Consider the following 22,139-nt stretch of genomic DNA (forward strand, 5'->3'; position numbering starts at 1 on the left):
ATGATTAATGTGGCTTTGGACTATTAAGGAGTACTCTAAACTGGGGGGGGGGGTGGCAGTTGAAGGGTGAAGACTTGCTGCCCACCAGCTATTGGATCTGGACTACTAGCTGGTGAATAAAGATGGTTCCATCTCTTGCTTTAAGATGGACTCAGTGATTTATTGCAATCTCGCCACAACATAGGCTAATCCTCTAACCACTTAGATACATCCCCAGCCCGTTTTGAAGTTTTTATTTTGAGACAGGCCTGGCTGGCTTGGAACTTGCCATCCTCCTGCCTCAGTCTTCCAAGAGGATGGGATCAGGACATGAACCACAGTGCCCAGCTGTCCCTATCACATTTGATTGTTGTTACTGTGCTGTCTCCATTCTCTACCAATTGGGACACCCTAAAAGTGTACTCTGTCTTATTTATTTGGGTGGTGACTTATCTTTGGTTGCTACATCACAGAACAATAAATTGAACAATAAATTCTCACTAGTTCTTTTATTATTTTTCTCCCAGGCATAAAGTCACCTCAGTACTCCAAATCCTCAGATTATCAGGAAACTGGGAAAATAAAGGATGGTTTGATTTTATCTTTGGTCTTTGCTCATGATCTTTTATTTTAAAATTAAAATTTGATTATGTAAGTGTAATTTCACTTTGTGACCTTTCTCTTACATTAAAATAAAAATACCCTTCATGCACATAATAATGAAAATACAACCCCCACCCAATTAAAAGAGCAGAAGTGAACACTAATAAAAAGACAAGATTAAAAAATCCTCCAAATATTGAAATTTGGGGCTTTGTGTGGGAGTATGAATAATGGAGATACTGGTTCTCTTCTTGGCAGCTCTTAATTTTTATTTCTCTTTTTTATTTTTATTATTGGTTGTTCACAACATTACAAAGCTCTTGACATATCATATTTCATACATTAGATTCAAGTGGGTTATGAACTCCCAATTTTTACCCCAAATGCAGATTGCAGAATCACGTGGGTTACACATCCACAATTTTACATAATGCCCTATTAGTAATTGTTGTATTCTGCTACCTTTCCTATCCCCTACTATCCCCCCCAATTTCTATTTCTCAATCCCAATCATAAAACAGGCAATTAACCATCTCAGCCCTTCCTCTCACCCCACTTCTTCTCTTTCTTCCCTTGCTTCCTTGCTAAAGATGGGTTGTGAGCCAGGAATAAAGAGGGACTTTTTTTTTTTTCTTTTTTTATTGGGTACCTGCAATTGAACTCAAGGACACTTGACCACTGAACCACACCCCTAGCCCCATTTTGTATTTTAATTAGAAAAAGGGTATCACTAAGTTGCTCAGCCTCTCACTTTTTCTGAGGCTGCCTTTGAACTCTATCTTCCTGATTCAGCCTCCTGAGCCCCTGGGATTCCAGGCGTGAACAAAATCGAATGTCTGATGGAGACAAAATCAAATACGACAAACATGATTTGCTGTCATTTGTGAATTCAGGAACACAAATAAACACTTGGATTTTCTTAAAATAAAATGTAAAAGTTGATTATGGTAAATGTAAATTAATGATTAAAATTCTTCAGGTTTCAAAACTATTGTAGAGTAAGATGGTTAGGCAATATTCACTGCATCTGCACTAAAATTTATCAAATTCTTACTCATAGGATTTTTAGAATGAAGTGTTTCACTCTCATCTAAATGTGGAAACACAAAATCAATAAAAATCTATATATAGAGAGCTTGTAGCTTAGAGTGCTTGCCCAGCATGCGCAAGGCCGTGGGTTTGATCTCCAACACTGAGAAAAAAAAAAAATCTGTATATGCTTATTAAGTATTTCCTAAGAACATAGGCTTTGATCAGTGATCTGAAACTGAAGACCAATAACCAAAGCTAACCAGTAACCTTACCATCATCACTTATGAGATACTAGAGACGAAGAAAAGGAAATAATAAAAATAATAAAAAGGCTACATTTTAAAGAAAAAAAAAAACTTTTAATTTTCTTTCTCTCTTTCTCTTTCTGTGGGTGCTGGGATGGGGCCCAGGGCTTCACATATGCTAGGCAAGCGCTCTACCACTGAGCTACATTCCCAGCCCAATAAAGAATTAATTTTAAAACGAAAAGGTCACTGGAAATGGCATTGCAAATGGTAATAGAAAAGAACAAATCCAGGGATGGTGTTCCACTCTGCAGAGGAGCCTGCTCCCGGGTTCGCACAGCTGGTTTCGGGAAGGCTCCGCCTCCAGGACCCTTTTCATTGGCCTTCGCCGGCCTCCGACACCCGCGCTGGCAGCCCTTCCGCACGCGCACTTGGAGCTGTCGCCTGGGTCGTCAGGTCCCCGCCTCCGAATTGCCACCTCTGATTTGCCAGTTTCTCGGGTCCGCCCCTCCGGCCCGACCAGTGTGGAAGTCGCCTGGGGTCTCCGCCCTCCCTGCCGGCAGCGAGCGGCTAACCCGGCGGCGAGCGGGGATGGCGGTCGTGGCGGTGGCCGCAGGCCGGCTGCTGAGGCTCCGCGCTGCCGCGGCGGAGGGGCGCTGGCACCGGTGGCGAGGCGATGCCGTGTCGCGGAGCTTCCTGCAGCCGGCCTCGGCCAGGAGGGATGCGGCCCAGATGCGGCAGGTGGCTCACTTCACTTTCCAGCCCGACCCGGAGTCCCACGAGTACGGTGAGTCGGGGGTCACCCTGTCAGTCCCGCCGCCCCAGACTCCCAGGTCCGCGGGCGCTCACGAGGAGGGCCGCCTTCCTCACGAGGAGGGGGTGTCAGTAGGCCGATCTCCTGCCTTTCGGGCTCAAACCCCGCCAGCTCTAGCACCCTCCCAGGCTCAGGGTCTGACTCCTCGCCCTGTTTTTGTTACTAAGCCTTTGAGATGCAGCCCCTGGGCACCTGCGAGATGGGCAAGAGGGCCTACCACCTTCTGCAAGCGCCTGAGGTGGAGAGGTGGTGCCCAAGGAATCCTGTGTCCTCTGTCGTCCCTTCTTTCCCAGCCTGGGCCTTGGGTGCCACTCATTTTAGGCAGCAGCAGCATTTAAAAGACTTATTTATGCCTTTTGCTCCTGGTAGATTAGAGTAAGCTTCAGGACCTTGTAACTGATTTGATTTTCCCAAGGTTGCAGAACAGGTTCTTCCTTCAGTGGGGAAAATCCAGGCTTTTCAGGAGGCTGAGGCAGAAGGATTGCAAGTTTGAGGCCAGTCTGGGCAAGTTACTAACCCTGTTTCAAAATAAAATAAAAAAGATTGGGGATGTAGCTCAGTGGTAGAGCGCTTGTCTAGTATGTGCAAGGTCCCGGATTTAATCCCCATTTCCAGGAAAAAAAGAAAAAATGTAGGCTTTCTATTTGAGTATAGTGCCAACCTTGTGCTGGGCCATGGTGCCACTTAGCTAAGGAAGAGTAATTGATGTAGGTGTTGGGAGGTGGAAGCTATAGGAAGGGTTTTTTTTTTTTTTCCTCCCATCTTCTCTCTCTACCCCATCTACTGTAATTCATTTCTCTCCTTGTTTATTTTCCCATTCCCCTCACAACCTCTTATATGTAATTTTGTATAGCAATGAGGGTCTCCCTTCATTTCCATGCAATTTCCCTTTTCTCTCCCTTTCCCTCCCATCTCATGTCTCTGTTTAATGTTAATCTTTTCTTCCTGCTCTTCCTCCCTGCTCTGTTCATAGTTGCTCTCATTATATCAAAGAAGACATTTGGTATTTATTTTTTAGGGATTGGCTAGCTTCACGAAGCATAATCTGCTCTAGTGCCATCCATTTCCCTGCAAATTCTATGATTTTGTCATTTTTTATTGCTGCATAGTACTCCATTGTGTATAGATGCCACATTTTTTTTATCCATTCATCTATTGAAGGGCATCTGGGTTGGTTCCACAGTCTAGCTATTGTGAATTGTGCTGCTATGAACATCGATGTGGCAGTATCCCTGTAGCATGCTCTTTCAAGGTCTTCAGGGAATAGTCCGAGAAGGGCAATAGCAGGGTCAAATGGTGGTTCCATTCCCAGCTTTTCTAGGAATCTCCAAACTGCTTTCCAAATTGGCCGCACCAATTTGCAGTCCCACCAGCAATGTACAAGTGTACCCTTTTCTCCACATCCTCGCCAGCACTTGTTGTTGTTTGACTTCATAGTGGCTCCCAATCTTACTGGAGTGAGCTGGTATCTTAGGGTGGTTTTGATTTGCATTTCTCTGACTGCTAGAGATGGAGAGCATTTTTTCATGTACTTGTTGATTGATTGTATATCCTCCTCTGAGAAGTGTCTGTTCAGGTCCTTGGCCCATTTGTTGATTGGGTTATTTGTTATCTTATTGTCTAATTTTTTGAGTTCTTTGTATACTCTGGATATTAGGGCTCTATCTGAAGTGTGAGGAGTAAAAATTTGTTCCCAGGATGTAGGCTCCCTATTTACCTCTCTTATTGTTTCTCTTGCTGAGAAAAAACTTTTAAGTTTAATTAAGTCCCATTTGTTGATTCTTATTATTAACTCTTGTGCTATGGGTGTCCTATTAAGGAATTTGGAGCCTGACCCCACAATATGTAAATCATAGCCAACTTTTTCTTCTATCAGACGCAGAGTCTCTGATTTGATATCAAGCTCCTTGATCCATTTTGAGTTAACTTTTGTGCATGGCGAGAGAAAGGGATTCAGTTTCATTTTGTTGCATAAGGACTTCCAGTTTTCCCAACACCATTTGTTGAAGATGCTATCCTTCCTCCATTGCATGCTTTTAGCCCCTTTATCAAATATAAGATAGTTGTAACTTTGTGGATCAGTCTCTGTGTCCTCTATTCTAAACCATTGGTCTATCCGCCTGTTTTGGTACCAGTACCATGCTGTTTTTGTCACTATTGCTCTGTAATATAGTTTGAAATCTGGTATCGCTATACCGCCTGATTCACACTTCCTGCTTAGAATTGCTTTTGCTATTCTGGGTCTTTTATTTTTCCATATGAATTTCATGATTGCTTTATCTATTTCCAAATAGGAAGGGTTTTTGGCAAATACTTTATAGCATGACTTTTGTGCAAAACTTTTACTATTTTTTTTTGAAAATTTTATGTAATTTCCTAAAGATCCAGTGTCTGTCATCGGAATATCAGGAAACTGTAAGAAAATGTTTTCCATTTTCATGTCTAATAACTTTTTTGTTTTTGTTTTTTTTTAGAGAGAGAGAGAGAGAGAGAGAGAGAATCTTTTTTGTAGATGGACACAAACACAATGCCTTTATTTTTATGTGGTGCTGAGAATCGAACCCGGGTCCCGCCCGTGCTAGGCGAGTGCTCTACCGTTGAGCCACAATCCCAGCCCCATGTCTAATAACTTTTTATGTGACAGGGCTGACATTTTTGGAAGTATGTCTTTACTTGTGAATAATAAATATTAACATTTTTTTAAATTTTAATTTGGGACCAGGGATTGAACTCAGGGACACTTAATCACTGAGCCACATCTCCAGTCCCCCACCCTCTTTTAAATTTTTTTTTGATTTAAGACAGGGTCTTGCTAAGTTGCTTAGGGTCTCCACCAAGTTGCTGAGGCTGACTTTGAACTTGTGATCCTCTGTCTCAACTTCTTGAGCCACCAGGATTACAGGTGTGCATCACTGCACCCAGCAAGAATAAGAATTTATTGAGTGCTTATCACTGAGAGGCAGTGAACTGAGAAATTTACATTCGTCATCTCATTTGATGCTTAGGACAAACTTAAAGCGTAGGTAATGTTTTTATTGCCATTTTGCAGTTTCATTAACTGAAGTCTTTAGATAGTTTATCCAAGGTGACACAAACATGTCGGTGGCAGCTTCAGCTTTGGAATCTAATCATTCAGATTCTAGAGGTGATATTGTAAATATTGTAAACATGGTACTAAAATGCATATAGAAAGAATTTACTAAGAGGGTATCCCAGCTTTATGAAACAGTTGGTAGATACCATAAAGGTGAATAGGAATGCTTTTCACCAACAGGATGAACCTCAATTCTGTCTTCACAGAAAGAAACTCTGACGCAATGCTTGAGAAGTAGGGCATAAGTCTTCTTAATCCCCTTTCCACAGTTGTGAAATAATTAACATCTTAGTGCTGTCACATTTGTATGTTTTTATAAAAATAATACAAGCATATTACATATAATTTACATAATAGAAAAGTAAAGGGTTGCCAGGTGTGGTGGAGCACACCTATAATCCCAGCTGCGCCAGAGGCCGAGACAGGAAGATTGTGAGTTCAAAGCCAGCCTCAGCAACAGTGAGGCACTAAGCAACTCAGTGGGACCCTGTCTCTAAAAAAATATATAAAAACGGGCTGGGGATGTGACTCAGTGGTTGAGTGCCCCTGAGTTCTCCTGGTACCAAAAGAAAAAAAAAATAAAAGAAGAAAAGTAAAAAGTTATTTCACCATTCACTTCAGTAAATATTGCTAACATTTGGGTGCATCCTTGCAGCTTAGTGTATTTTCCATAATTGTCATCTTCATATAAATACAATTTGCTTTATTTAATCAGAAGCTTTTCACATAAGGGTACATAAGAACATATAGTTATTATAAACTTCTTTAGAATTTAGAGGATATGTACTATGGAGATACTATAATTCAAAAGTTAGAATCAGCTTATCCTAAGTTTGTTTTGTCCCTGCCACCTGTGACTTTGAGGTCATCATTTATCCCCTTTAAGCCTTAGTTTCTTGCTGGGTGTTGTAATGCATGCCTGTAATCCCAGCAACTTGAAAGGCAAAGGTAGGAGGATCACAACTTAGTGAGACACCATCTCAATAAAAATAAAAAGGGCTGGAGATATAGCTCAGTGGTAGAACGCCCCTGGGTTTCATCCCCAGTACTCGGGGGGTGGGGAATGGGGGAATCTCAGTTTCTTTATAAGAGGTTAATAATTATATCTACTTCACAAGGCAGTTAGGAGGCTTACATAAGATAATATTTATAAAATACTTAACATGATATTTGATAACTAAGTATTCAGTGAATGGAAACAGTAATTACCATTGTGCTTTTTATTGTTACAGTTTTGCAATGTTATAAATAGTGTAAATTTAAGCATTTCTTGTATATGATTTTTATGTTTCTGAGATTATTTCTTCAGTATAGAGCCCGAGGGGTGAGATTTTTAACCCTAAAATATGAATGCTTAATAGATTTTTAAATGACTGGCTTATACCCTGTCTTTATAAGACTATTATATTGTTTCAAATATGAGAATGTATAAGAGTTTATTAGGTGTTAATGCTAAATTCACAGGTACACATATATACACTATATTCAGATTTTGTGCTAACTGCACTTTGTTTTAATTTGCATTTGTTTAATTTCTATTGAGAAATATTTCCCCATGTATTTGTTCACTAGGTTTATTTTCTCTGTGAATTGAATGTTCTGTGATTTTTTCACATTTTAAAAATTATGCTCTTAGGGGTGGGTTGTGGCTCAGTGGTAGAGCACTTGCCTAGCACTGGTGAGGCACTGGGTTTGACCCTCAACATCACATAAAGATAAATAAAGCTATTGTGTCCATCTACAACTAAAAAATATTTTTAAAAAATTGTGCCCTTAGTATTTTTCTACCAATATTAATACTTTCTGTCATTATTGAGTAACTACTCTTTCCAGGTGTTGTGAGGGTGATCAGTCCATAATCCTCATAATAACCTTGTGAGTTACACAGTATTTTGCTCTTTTTACAGGTGAGAAAGTTGAGGCTCAGAGATGTTAGTGGCCTTCCCAAGTCTGGTAAATCGCAGGGCCTGAGCTTGAAGCCCAGTGTGCCTGACTCCAAAGCCTACATTTTAGCCTTATGTATTAAAATTTTGTATAATTAAGATATTAATGAAGATAATAACTTTTTGCCTTTTATATATGTTGCAAATCCTTTTCTTTGGTTTTTCTTTTTTGATACTAAAGATTGAATCCAGGGACGCTTTACCACTGAGCCATATTTTCACGTTCTTTTTATTTTTTATTTTGAGACAGGGTCTCACTATGTTGCTCAGGGCCTGAGTTGCTGAGACTGGCCTTGAACTTGCAATTCTCCTGCTTCAGCCTCCCGAGCCACCAGAATTACAGGCATGTGCCACCATGTCTGATGCAAATACTTTCTTTACTTTTATTATTCGTTGGTTTTCTCTTAACATGTAAAAAAGACTGCTTAATTAATTGGTGGTCAGGGTGGACTCTGAGTAGGTGACATTTAAGCTGCACAGTGAGCTTTGACAAAGAATCATCTCTGCAAAGACCAGGGGGAAAGTGTTTTTTTCAGGAAGATGAGTCTGGTGAGTTTGTGTTATGGTGACTGAGAAAACCATTTAGTGGGTTTTCTTGAACAGGTTGAGGTAGACAGGTCTCTCCAAGATCAGGTGGAGACTGGATAGCCCTGTGTTGTGGGGATGAAGGTCTTCTTTCCAGGATTAGAGTTTATAGGGAGCAGAATAATGTAAGTAAAGATAAGTGAGAAAGCATCGTGTTTATGTGAGGAATGGGGAGGTAGTGAGTTTATTTGCAGGAAAAACAGAAGGATTGAGAAATAAATTTTAAAGGGTAAATGGAACTTTGAAAATTCAGTCTAAATGTTGATGGGGGGAACAGATTGCCTATCTTAAATGTACCCCATGTTATGATGGGTGCATTAATTTGGACTCAAGTTTTGCTGGGCTGTGGAAGACCATTGGGTTTTTTTTTTTTTTTTTCTGGGCAAAAAAGTGACTTTTAATGTGCTTGTGTTACATTATTAGGAAAGTTTATAGGGTCAATTAACGAATGGGAAGTAAGGAGGCTGAAAGATCAGATATTGTTGTTGTCTGTATAAGAGGATGTAATTGTGCTTGGATGGTGCTAGTGGGTTGTATGTCTTGACCATATGACCAGGTTTGTCACTGTTTTACCTGGGGGGCCTAGGGAAGGGGTATGAAATATTTTTAGCCTGAGAACCTGGAAGGATGGTAAAGTGGTGATATCATTGATACAAGTGGCAAATGCCAGAGAAGAAGCACATTTTTGGTGGGAGAGAGAGAAAGAGTGGGTGAGCATGTGAGCTTAGGAAATGTTCTTAATAAGTTACTTGAAGGAAATAATTCAGGGAATTTTCTCTAAAAAGATGAATAATAGAGACCTGGCAAGGCTTCAAAGGATCCCTCTGAAAAGAGTATCCAAAGAGGTGTGAAGTGCGTGCCAGCTGGAGGGGTCTTGCACGTGTGAAGGTCCTGAGGTGGCAGGGAGCTTAGGTGGTAGAACTGAGAGAACTCTTCAGCGGGGATCCGTGGGGACAGTGGTTAATAATGGAACAGTAGAGGTGGACACGAATGGGATCAAGCAGGGCCTTGAGTACATGACAGGGAGTGTGGTCAGAAGTCTTTTTTTTTTTTTTTTTTTAAAGAGAGAGAGAGAGGAGAGAGAGAGAGAGAGAGAGAGAGAGAGAGAGAATTTTTAATATTTTTTTTTTTTAGTTCTCGGCGGACACAACATCTTTGTTGGTATGTGGTGCTGAGGATCGAACCCGGGCCGCACGCATGCCAGGCGAGCGCGCTACCGCTTGAGCCACATCCCCAGCCCGGTCAGAAGTCTTTGTAGGGCTTTGAGCACAGGAGTAATATGATGTGGTTTGCTTTTTAGGATTCTTATTGTAACAGATATTTGGGGGAATGATTTGAAGGAGTGAAAGTATAAGTGAGGAAACAGTTTTTTGGAAGAGGAAAAGGTGGTAATTCTGGACATAGGCTGTAAAGTGCTGTGACCTGCAGGGCCATTAATTAATTCAGGTTACCAGACCCGGTGGTGAGGGGATGGGAAAAATACAGACACATAAATAGAGAAAAAGCTGGGTCTCAGGGGTTGACTACTCCTTGGTAGAGACGTAGTGATACACAATATGCTCAGCACATTTATTATATAGGTATAAACATCAAAAGGATTTATTGTGAGAAAGTTCTTCAAAGTGAGCAGAACCAAGGTCATGAGTACCAGCAGCCTGATTATAATTATCAGCTTTCTCCACCCAGAACTTTCTATACCTGAACACCTGGCATCTGAACCTCAAGGTCAAGAACCGAATAGCTCCATGGCTGGTACAAAACCTTCTATTGAACAGGGTGTCACCATAGCATCTGAGCAGTCTTCACTGTCACCTTCCCACTGAGAGTTCCCAAGAGAGGTTATCACCAATGTCACAGGACAGTTCAAGACCCATAATTCAGTCACTGCTCCCAACATAACAGTGCTAGATTTAGTCATTTATTTGGAAGTAGGATTTGATGGGTTCAATGAAGACATTAAGGATGCCCCTGGGTTTACAGCTTGGGCACGTGGGTGGAGGCTAGTGTTGTTTGCTAAGATGGGAAAGGCTAGTATTGGGAGCAGAAATCTAGAGTTTGGTTTTGTCTTTGAGTTAGAAAAGCCCAAGACAGCAAGTAGAGAATTGATGATTGTTGGATATAGAAGTCAGAAGCCTACAGAAAAGATTTATATCGCAGATAACCAGCATGTATGTAGTTTAAAGATGGAGCAGAGAACAAGCCAGCAAAAGGAAGGGATGTCTCATGGCGTCATGCAAAAATTACCTGATGCTCTGATATGGGGTAATCTTGGGACTCCAGCCATAATTCTTCAACTTTAAAATGTAGATCCTCTTAATTTTTGACTTAGGTGACCCTGTTCCCCTCAAGTACTCTATACTTTCTTCCTTTTTGTAGATATGCCACATATACTGGAACTTTAAGAGGCAATTATATTTATAGAGCTTTCATTTGCAGTTTTGGTTTGTTTGGGTACTGGGGATTAAACCTAGGTGTCTCAGGCATGCTAGGCAAGCACTGTACCACAGAACTTATCCTTAGCCCCTTCATTTACAGTTTAGTAGGTTAGTACATGTTATCCTACTTGGGGTAGCCATTCCAACACCCTTAGTAGGAATTAGAATGAGATAAAGGTAGATACCTGGCAAATAGAAAGTGAGTCCTGGAAAACAGGGTATCTGGAGGGCTGCAAGAAGTTTTATTGGGAAAAATGGGCAGTTTCTTAGTCATCTTCCCATTTTTTTTAATATTGAAAAGTTTTATTTATTTGACAGATAACTTCTGAATTAATATAAAGAAATGACAAAAACTTTTACATATACATTATTCAAAACATTTTCATTAAGCACCAAGTAGCACAGTTTCCAATCTTTTCATCCAAAACACTTTTATCATTGAAAGATTGCTCTAAATTTATTTATGTTTTCAACCAAGAAATCTCAAGCTGCCAATCACAGCTTTTAATTAGCATGAGATGAGCAGATTAAACCCTTATAATATGAGTAAAAATAACTTCAAAAAGTTTTGACTTGGGTTGGGGTTGTGGCTCAGTGGTAGAGCACTTGCCAGCATGCGTGAGGCCCTGGGTTTGATCCCCAGCACCACATAAAAAAAACTAAATAAACAAAATAAAGGTATTGTGTCCCTCTACAACTAAAAATATTTAAAAAAAAGTTTTGACCTATATATCTCAACTAAGGGAATCAGCTAGCCTCAGGCTGGTAATCACAGGTCGTAGTTCTACAAGTCAAATATCATCCACACAGCACACAGATTAAATGTGTAATAATTAAATACAAAGTGTCATAAAATATGTGCTCTTGTATATTCAAGGGGAATAATGCCTAATTTCCATGGGTGTACAATGTGGCAAGGGCAACAGAAACAGATGCCATTCACTAACCTGTAAGTGAGGACATAGCAAGGACAGTGGAAGGAACAAAAGGTCCTGTGCCCTGGAATAAAGTGGAAGCTTTGTAGACTAGGTGGCGTCCAGGCCAGGCCAAGAACATGAGTGGATATCTAGATGCATGGGGAGGAATCTTCAGGGCTGGAGAGGACAAGGTGAACCAAGACACTGAGCCACAAACCTGCTGACTGTTCAGAAGACAGTGGAGTGTTTGTGCTGGGTGAAGGGTAATCCAATAAGAGATGTGTAAAACAGAGAAAGGAAAACGTCCTCCAATAAGAGGACAAAATACCTTCCCTGATGGAGACGCTCCCTGTTCTCTCTGGACGTGAAGTAGCTGGGGATTACTCTCTCAGTCACCTTTGACCCCAAGGCCCTAGTCCCTTGGAATCAAATCCATGAACAAGAATCTTCCTTCATGTAAACTGACTTTTTCCCCAAAAGTAAAACAAAAACACAAGCAAACTAAACAAAACTCAAAAGAAAAAGAATGAGACCAAGCTTTGACTCCTCATACTTCATTTGTGTCTCAGCTGTCATGCTAGGGAGACAGGGTCTGTTTTGTCACTCACACCCGTTATTTCTGCAAGGCATCCAGATGCACATCAAGTCCTAATATAGCATCCCTCAGAACAGTAACACCACTCAGAACATAAATTTAACCCAATACAAGGCAGCATCAATTTAAGGATCTACTATAATATTACTACTCAAACCTACCTTATTTTAACCCTTTTTCTGATTCATTTACAAAGTATCTACACTCTTTAGTGTGCTGGAAACATTACAAATGTTGCATTAGATTCCTCTTCTTGAGGTAGTTCAAGTTTTGTGACAACAAATGTACATATTTTTCTACACTTACCATGGACGAGTAGTTATCATGAAAGGCCTACAACGAAACTAGATCATAACAAATTAACAACTGTAAAAAAAAAAAACCATAAAGTCATACAAAAATTAAAAACAAGCTAAAAAGAAAAGCAGGAATCTGTGTCATCAAACTAGTAGTCTAAACTTTGCCACAGATCAAAAAAAAAAAAAAAAAAAAAAAAAAGAACCTAATCTCACTTTGTTTACCAAGCTATAGGCATTTTATAAATTACTCAAGTAATTAACAGCTCATAAAAATTCAGGGAAATTTTTAGGTGGAAACAAAATTAACATCAACTCATTCTCTAGCAAATAGTTTTTCTAAAATGTGTGTCCACGCAGAGGCAAGTTTGGCAAAACTGTCTGCAGGGGCCTACCCCTACCTTGTGGAACAGACCCCTCTCAGGTCTGCTTCAGAGGTGCAGGGATATTGGCAGACACCTGCTCCAGGTGGGCCAAGGAGCCCCGAGGGAATTCAGCTGGCTTTTTGTGCTGCACATTGATGTTCTCCAGCATCTGCTGCCAATGCCTCAGCTTTGTCAAGTGCTTCTTCTCCAGCGCATCTTTCCACTACAATTCATTCCTTAATTCTTAGACATCACCTTTGATAACTTTGATTTCCAACAACTGCAACCTGCCTGTTTTTGTTTTTTTTTAATTTTTATTTTTTGGTGGTGCTGAGGATTAGAACCCAGGGCCTTGTGTGTCTACCAACTGAGCTATATCCCCAGTTGCAATCTGTTTTTGTAGAAAAAAGCATTCTGTCTTGAAATACCCAGCAACTTCTGGATACCTCGATCAACACCAGTTTGAATTTCTTCCTGATCTGCGTAGTTAACATACTCCTGAATTATGAGAGAAGCAAAGCAAGCCTCGAATGTTGACTTTAATTCGTGCACCAAGGTACTGTTAGAAGTTCTTAGAGCATCATCGCTGCCTGAAGAAGCGAGGCCTAGCCCAGGTACCTGTGGGAGTGGTGGGGATCCTGGAGGTGCCCAGAGAACATACTGCCCAGTGGAGCTGCAGTGTCTGGAATGGCCCACTGCATCTTCCCATTTCACAGTGTGATTAGTACCACACGATTTCATGGATGCCACCTATTCATCATGCTTCAATGGACGTGTCAGACAGTGTGCTAAATGTTGGAGTTTCCAAGAGGCATCTGAGGAGGAAGTGCTGATGCATAGATCTATACCAAACTTTAGACAGTGCAAAGGAGAACCTGTGCTGAATGTATTGGTAGACTTTTGTTTTCTGAAAGACCCTAATTTTCTTTATTGTACATGTGTGTTTTTGTTTGGGTTATAACCTGCCCACTGTTAACCTTACTTATTTCTGGAGACTACCCCTAGGGCACTCTTTTGCCTCTGTGTCTCAGATGCCACAGCTCTGGGAATGGCTTCTCTACTGCTTCAACACTACTGCAGAGGAGTAGTTATCAAAGACCTACTCCATCAGACTGCTGTTGCACATTACTTCTCCCCGTTGCCCTTCTTCTGTTGTCTGTCTTTGAATTCTGACATTGGTAAATTTTTTTCCTATGAATTCCTTTAAGTGGGTAACTTTTTTTTTCATATTAAAAAAACCTTTATTGAAGCAGCTATATGTGCTTATTTGTTTAGTCATTTAGTGAACAAATATTTATCAAGCACCTACTACCTGCCAGGTCTTGCAGATATAGCTCTAATCAAAAACTGTTAAGAATTTGACATTCTGCTGACATACTACTTTTTTAATAGAAACCAGGATGATGTGGTTATTCATGATCTTGTACTTAAAATACTTTCAGTGAATCAGTTGATTCCCAACCACAGAGCCCAGTTTTACCACTGTGTGGCCATTAACTCACATCCTTGCCTCAGAAGAAGCTGTGCTGCTATATTGTTTTGGTTTTGTTGTAACTTTTTGTCTTGAAAAAGAATTATCTGTTTTGAAACTTGTCAGCCATTTATTAACATTCATAATTTGACATTTGCGTTTAGTAATTTCTTAGTATTATGCTTTTTTTTTTTTTTTCAGGGCTGGGGATCAAACACAGGAACTTGCGCATGCAAGGCAAGCGCTCACCACTGAGCAACATCCCTATCCCCTCCCTCCCTCCCTCCCTCCCTCCCTCCTTCCTTCCTTTCTTTCTTCCTTTCTTTCTTTCTTTCTTTCTTTCTTTCTTTCTTTCTTTCTTTCTTTCTTTCTTTCTTTCTTTCTTTCTTTCTTTCTTTCTTTCTTTCTTTCTTTCTATAAAAATCTTACCAGTGTTACAGCCTTGGTTAGCATGTGCTGGGCTTATCTATCTAATTAGGGAATAAAGGCATATTCTATGGGTGGTCTTTGGTGTAACCTCAAATACATAATTCTCAAGAAAACACACATTTTAAAATATTATACTTATGAATAATATGATTTCTTCCTGTCCCATCCAAAAATCATGCTACAACTTGAAAAAGAATGGGTAGTTGATGTTACTATATTAAAATTGGCATTTATAACTTGTAAAAGCATTGAGTAGATGAGTACTTAATCCCAAACCCTAAAATTTTAAATCCATTTGGTAAAAATTTTCAGTAGTGAAAGCATAGTTTTTGTGCTCACGTGAAAATATAAATTCTAAATACCCTTATTTTTATGTTATCCCATATGAGTGCATTCTTTGTGATATCAAGCAATGCTTTCCAGACTTACTTTGTGTGAGTTTTATTGTTAAAGTTTTTGCTTTTCCTTCTGCTAAAATCTTGCAGAGCTGCAATGCAATAAGAGGAATTAGTGGGCACTGACTAATACAGCATTTTCCTAACATGCATGAGGCCCTGTGTTCAATCCCCAGCAATGCAAAAGAGAGAGAGAAAGAAACATAAAATGTCTTGGGGGCATTCAGTAAGCAGACTTAAAAATTCAGACCAGCTTAGATGATGAGGCATTTTAATTCTCCTGTGGCTAACTATGAAAATCCTAACAGACAAATATAAATATTGCTCTTTGAAATGAATGACACAGGAGAAAGAGTGGGGGATTTCATTGTGAGTAGGAGGAAATTTTACCCTAAACTGTTATCATGTGATGCTGAGCACCAATAAATACTGTAGGAATATTCATAGAGTAGCCAAGAATTTGAGAAAATTGTCTATAAAGGGATAAAGTCTTAGCCTGGTGAAAAATCAACTGTGATGTAATCGTGGACACATGGTGTGGTTGTGTTTCCTTGGGCAAAGATGACATATCAGTGATTTGCTGAGTAAATTCCTATCATCTCCACCAGAAATAAAAGTATAAATAGACTATTATTCTGGGCACAGAGGGCAACGGGGCATATCTCATAAGGGATTGGCAAGACCTGAAGCATGGGCCTCAGCACTGTTTAAAAGATCAGAGAGACATGTCAGAGGATAGTGGAAGAACTGAGGATTTATAGGTCAGAGCTGGCTGTGGAGCTGGGCTGGGCTAGGGAAGAAATTGGGCTTTCAGGAAGAGGTTAAGTGACCAGTGTTCCATGGTCAGAGGGTGAAAGGCAACAGCAGTAGCTGTTATGACCCATACTGGGAATTAAGCCTTAACTTTTGGAACACATTGGTTGGGTGACTGAAGAGCATGGAGGTTAGATGGACATTGGCCAGGGTAAGCAACAGGTTAAGGTGGCCACCACTGAATAGACCAAGGTAGGACTGGGCCTCTGGATCAGGAGATTCATGAAGGAGTCTGTCTGTGCTCTGAATAGTGCTTTTGGAGAGGAGTTGAACTTCAATTCTAGGGCACCTCGTGACATCTAGGCCTCAGTCAAAGCTTCGAAGTCATGATATTTCCCATGCAACATTTGGAACTTTATCAGTTAAACCATTTATAATAATGCTAATGTCAAATGGAAGGACATGGACAAAGTCCAGAATTTAACAATAAATAGCTAACATTTCTTCAGCACTCGCTGTGCCAGGTACTGTTCTGAGTGTTCTATGTATTTGCTCCATTTACTCCTCCCAAAAATCTATTCAGGGAGACAGGTATTGACTTGCAGAGATTCTGCTAGCAATGAGATAGTAGGAAGGACGTGTAGGCATGGGATTATGTTGTTCTGAATACTAGTAGTTCTGGGTACCTAAATTTATTTGTGGGTAGCCTGCCTTGGCATATTTAACACATGCCACTGGTCCTGTGTATTCCTTATGGTTGGGATTCCTAACATCTGTCTAGGGTGAGACTGCTTGCACTCTGGCTCTCAATCTCACCTTAAGGTTCCGTAGCTTTTATTGTCTATGTACATTTAGTTGCTTGATTATATTCCCTCTTTATTTTTAAAAATTGTTTATAAATTATTTGGTATTGGTAAGTTTTACCTCATCAACTAGCTTCTGAAGATTTTTATTGCTTTTTTATATCCCACAGCCCAAGCATCCTTGTAAATAATCCAGTAAATTCACATGATATATTCTGTGCCTTTCTTTCTATCTGGATTTTAATTATATTGTAGTCAATTGTAAACTGGTTATTTTTACATATTTTACAATGTCTAAATAGTCTATTTTTTGTTTTTCACAGGGCAAACTCAAAAAATGAATCTTTTTCAGTCAATAACAAGCGCCTTGGATAACTCACTGGCTAAAGATCCTACTGCAGGTAACGTTGATCTACGTTCAATTGTGGTAGTTGCTTATGCCAGAATTAAAAATTTGCTTGAAAAATTTGTATGGAGCTCAAAGGTTAACATTGTAGATATTAACCAGAAATTTTTGAAAGACCTGATGAAATATATAGGACTAAAGAACCAAACTGCACTATTAGTACATGTTTGTATCCACTCATTACTACTTCTCATGTATGTCGACATTAGGTCAGTTTTCATAGTATATATGGTCCTAATATTATAGTAATTTCTTCTGGATTAATATCTACTATGTACTTCTGTTTCTCTAATGTATAGGAAAAAAACCAGATAATACCAGGTCATTCAGATACAAATTTATAAATGAAGATTTGATTTCTATACTTTTTGACTTTTTTCATTCATTCAACTTGTAATATTTCTTTTAGAAATAATTTTAGTATTTATACATAATTTCATAAGCAATTTCATTTTTATCTTATTAATGATTGATATAAAAAGTTGTCCTTCTGTGTTTTCTAGATTTGGTTGGATTTACTTCACATACACACACTCTCACTTTACTATATCTTGGGCTTCCCCTTGAGAATCCTTTTTTCTGATACTGAGGATTGAACTCAGGGGCCTTTACCATTGAGTTACATCCCCAGTCCTTCCTATTTTTTATTTTGGGACAGCGTCTCCCTAAGCTGCTGAGGGTCTTGCTAAATTGCTGAGGCTAGCCTTGAATTTGCAACCTGAATCACTGGGATTACAGATGTGGGCCACCTGGTCCACTTGAGAATTCTTTGTTTTAAAGTTAAGTGAAGTGAAAAACAGGTAATTTCTTTTTTTGGAAGGAAGTGAGAGCTAGACTAGAAAATTACTAGACCTTGATTTGTTTTGAATGTTATTTGAGAATGATAGAACTAGATGAGTGAATGTAGAGAAGGGTGACTTATTTTCTTGAGGTCCATAAAACTCTCAGGTGCATTCATGGGACTAGAGTTGGGCTCTCTGAATACTCCTTAATTTATTCTTGCCTTACTAAAAGGCTCCTCTCAGTTTCCACTGACCCCATTCTTTCCTCTGCTGCTGTGTTCTACCATACTTGCTTCCTGTCTGTTTACACAGTCTAAGTCCCTTTTTATTTGAGACCCTTCTGTTAGCTTGGAATTCTCCTCCTTCAGCTCCTTGGAGGGCTGACTCTTACTGTACACTATGTTTAAGAAAACCACAGAACTGGGAACCGGGACTGTGAGTCACAGTTCTGGCTGGCTTTTTGACTTGGCAAGCCACTCTACTACTCCTTTGGCCTCGTTTCTTCCTGGGTAAAACAAGATGAGATTCAGGATCAGTGGTTCTGTCTCTGCAGGGAGTTCTTTCCACCCGTACTCTGCTTCCCATGCCTTTATCAGTGTCTGGAGACAGTTTTGGTTGTCACAGCTATGTGTTTGATGGGCAGCTGTCATCAAGTGGGTAGAGACCAGGATTCTGCTGTATGTCTACAATGCACAGGAAAAGTCCCCCCAACAAAAGATTTATCTAGTCCAAATTATTAATAATATCCAAGTTGAGAGACCTTGAGCTAGATCTTCAGTCCATTTCTGTTTAATGATTTAAAATATAAACATTTTAATTGCTTATTTCTCATGATTAGTTTTACTTGGGGATCACTATAGAAAATGACTTCTTTAAATTTTTTTTTTTTCAGTAATATTTGGCGAAGACGTTGCCTTTGGTGGAGTCTTCAGATGCACTGTTGGCTTGCGAGACAAGTATGGTAAGTTAATATCTATGTGAATAGTATTCCCGTAGGACTTTTACTTCAAGATAAAAACAAAACAACAAACAAAAAAACCCCACAAAGTATACTTTGTTAAATTTCTGTATCTTTATTACATGGGTGAGCACCTTTTCATTTCCTCAGCCACCTTTAGAGTCCTGTGGCCTAGATTTCTCAAAATGTGTTTTAACTCTAGTATCTTCTGATCTACTTCATATCACACACATTAGAGATTCCAAAATAATCTTCACTAAATGATAGTCAATGTATTGTCACCCATCTGTTCAAGAACCTTTGGCATCTTCCTGCAGCATGCCTTGGCCTGGGACTTCAGTTCCCTTTCTTCCAGTTCAAGATTCTGCCTGGTAGTCTATTAACAAATTTCATCTTTGTTGGGGAGAAAGACTGAGAGATTTATTTCCTAAGGAATTGGCTCACATGATTGTGGGGGCTGGCAAGTCTGTAGGGCAAGCTGGAAACTCGGGCAGGGTTTCTGTGTTTTAGTCTGGAGGCCAAATTCCTTTTTGTTTGGGAAACCTCAAGTCTTTTCTCTTAAAGCTTTAAATTGATTGGACGAGGCCCACCCACATTGCGAATGGTAAACTGCTCTACTCAAAGCTATTGATTTAAACATTAATCACATCTTAAAAAAAGATACCTTCACAGCAACTTCTGAGTCTGTGTTTGACCACATAACTGGACATTACAGCCTGGCCAAGAAGACATAAAATTAACTATCTAATGCCCACTTCATCCCAGCTGCTCTGTCTTTTGCCTGGCATGCGATTGATTTCTGCCTGTTGCTTTTATTTATTTCTTTTGGGTCCAACTTAGAACTGACAGAATTCGTTTTGGCCAGCTCTCAGTTCCCACTCGTGACTTGCTGTGTGAGGAATGTATTTCCACCCCCATGGTTAAGGATGCCTCTGAGCTGCTTCTGACATTTTATTTTTTTCTCTCAGTCTTATCTGGAAGTCCACAGAGTGGTTCAGGGTTTGCAGGAGTTGACATCTCCCTCTCTTCCTTCCTTTACTCTGCCTGGTACTGCTCATGTGTGTGCAAAGGGTGAGGAGTGAGTGTCTTTTCAGATTTTTTTTTTTTTTTTTAATAGTCTCTTTCCAGGTCTGGTGGCTCAGGCCTGTAATCCCAGGCAAGACTGTAATCTCATTGCAAATTTGAGGCCAGTCTCAGCAACTTAATGAGACCCTCAGCAAATTACCTAGACCCTGACCTGACATAAAAAAATAAAAAGGACTGTGGTTGTAGCTCAGTGGTAAAGTTCACCTGGGTTCAATCCCCAATGCAAAAAAAAAAAAAAAAAAAAATTGTTATCTTTCTCTATATTGTATTCTCTGTGAAGTTACGATGTACTTAAATCAAAGAGACCATTGGGAACTTATTGGGCACTTACAGTTTTTTTTTTTTTTTAACTCCATCTGTGGCAAGTTGAGTTTTTGCATCTAGTCTCTTTGCCTTCTACTTGTCTATTCTAACAGCTGTTTAGAGTTTGAGATAGTGAGCAAAAGATGATCTTTCCTAATCATTGACACTCCTACAAACTTGTAGATCTTTAAGAAAACATTTAAAAACCTGTAAATGCTTCTTGGGAGGCTGAAGCAGGAGGATGGCAAGTTCAGAGTTAGACTCAGCAACTTAGTGAGGCCCTAAGCAACTTTCCCATTTGTAGAAAAAATGGGAAAGACAGAAAAACATAGAAGACAAAATAAAAATTGCTTACGTACTTCTAGAGATAAACTAGAGATAACTGCATATCCTGGAATATGTACTTTTGGACTGTACTTGAATATTGAATAATTTAAAATGTTAGATAATGTGTGTACACCTTTGTATATAGTTTTGTAGCCTTTTTGTCTGCCTGGTGTAGTTATGGTGCTGGCTGAACAATTTTTGGCTTTCGCTGTCCTGTCTTGTCTGGAACTGTAGTGGCATGCCGTGGGCTTGTGTAAGCTGGTAAGTCCTCAGTGGACCTTCTGACCAGGTTCTCACCATGATCCTCATTCCATCTGGGGCAGTTCATTCACGCACCTGCTACTCACGAACTTCTGAGTTCCTGTCTCTAATCCAGACTTCTTTCCTGAGATATAATCTATATCTTCAGTATTTCAAAGCATATTTTTTTTCTTTTTTTAGTTTTTGATGGACCTTTATTTTATTTTTTAAATTTATTTATATGTGGTGCTGAGAATCGAATGCAGTGCTTCCCACATGCTAGGCAAGGGCTCTACCACTGAGCTACAACCTCAGCTCTTCACTGCATATGTTCACCCCAGTATCACACAGTCACTTAAAATGCTGCATTTCCGGAACTAAACTCATCACACCCACACACCAAATCCATGCCTTCTGCTGCATTTTCTATCTTGGTGATTATATCAACATCCATTTAGTTACCCAAGCTCAAAACTGGGTGGTCCTCATATCTTCCTTCTTTCTCATTTCTCACATCCAGTCAAATCTGAAAATTTCATCTTCATGGTTTCTCTTCAATCCAGCCCCTCCATTCTTACTGCCCTGGCACTTCAGATCTTTAATTTTCTCTGCCTAGGCAATTTTATTTCTTAGTAATCACCCTTCCTTTGGTCTCACTTTCCCTCAATCCATTCTTTACCTTTTTACCAATGTTTTCATTCTAAAATTCACTTTTCTTAGCACAATGTACAAAAGACTTTGAGATCTACCTAGCTAACTACTTGACCTTATCCACTCTACTGTTTACAAATTTTATGTTACTTGATGTGTTTTGTGAGCTCTCTGTCATTTTGTGCATGCTCTCTGGATCTCTCTTCCCCCATGTGATTATCTGGCAAACTCCAATTTCTTCTTCTTCAGAAGGTTTCCTCTGAAAAGGTCCCCCCACTTCCAAATAGTCTCAGGCATTATTTTATCATTGGTTACCTTGTATCTCTTATATATTCTTGTTTTTTGTTGTTGTTTTTTTTGCAGCGCTGGAGATCAAACCCAAGGCCTTGCACATCCTAGGCAAATGCTCTACTACTGAGCTATAGCTCTTGTCTCTTACTTCTTGAAGCTTATATTATAACCATCTCCCTATCAGATCTTCTGCTAGACAGCTTCTCAAAGATAAAAAATCTCTCTGTGAATCTTAGCACTAAATCACTCTTTTTTTTTTTTAAAGAGAGAGAGAGAGAATATTTATTTTTCAGTTTTTTGGCGGACACAATATCTTTGTTTTGTATGTGGTGCTGAGGATC

The 22,139-nt window shown here is 39.6% G+C and overlaps 1 protein-coding gene and 1 pseudogene across 2 annotated transcripts in view; one reads left to right on the forward strand and one right to left on the reverse strand.

Moving 5' to 3' along the window:
- Positions 1–2,398: 2,398 nt before the first annotated feature.
- The window catches only part of BCKDHB (branched chain keto acid dehydrogenase E1 subunit beta), a 195,978-nt gene continuing 176,237 nt past the window's right edge, over positions 2,399–22,139 (forward strand). Inside the window, exons 1-3 of the mRNA XM_081295967.1 lie at positions 2,399–2,646; positions 17,078–17,155; positions 18,835–18,903. Of these exons, the coding sequence (XP_081152093.1) occupies positions 2,451–2,646; positions 17,078–17,155; positions 18,835–18,903 (343 nt within the window). The 5' untranslated portion in view covers positions 2,399–2,450. The remainder of the gene's footprint in view (positions 2,647–17,077; positions 17,156–18,834; positions 18,904–22,139) is intronic.
- On the reverse strand, positions 12,959–13,604 carry LOC308650407 (mediator of RNA polymerase II transcription subunit 28-like; annotated as a pseudogene). The gene is made up of 2 exons: positions 13,279–13,604; positions 12,959–13,183 (listed from the first exon to the last, which is right to left on the reverse strand). The product of its transcript is annotated as a mediator of RNA polymerase II transcription subunit 28-like (transcript).

Source organism: Spermophilus citellus (assembly GCF_964194105.1).
Source record: "Spermophilus citellus genome assembly, chromosome: 5".
Classification (NCBI taxonomy): domain Eukaryota; kingdom Metazoa; phylum Chordata; class Mammalia; order Rodentia; family Sciuridae; genus Spermophilus; species Spermophilus citellus.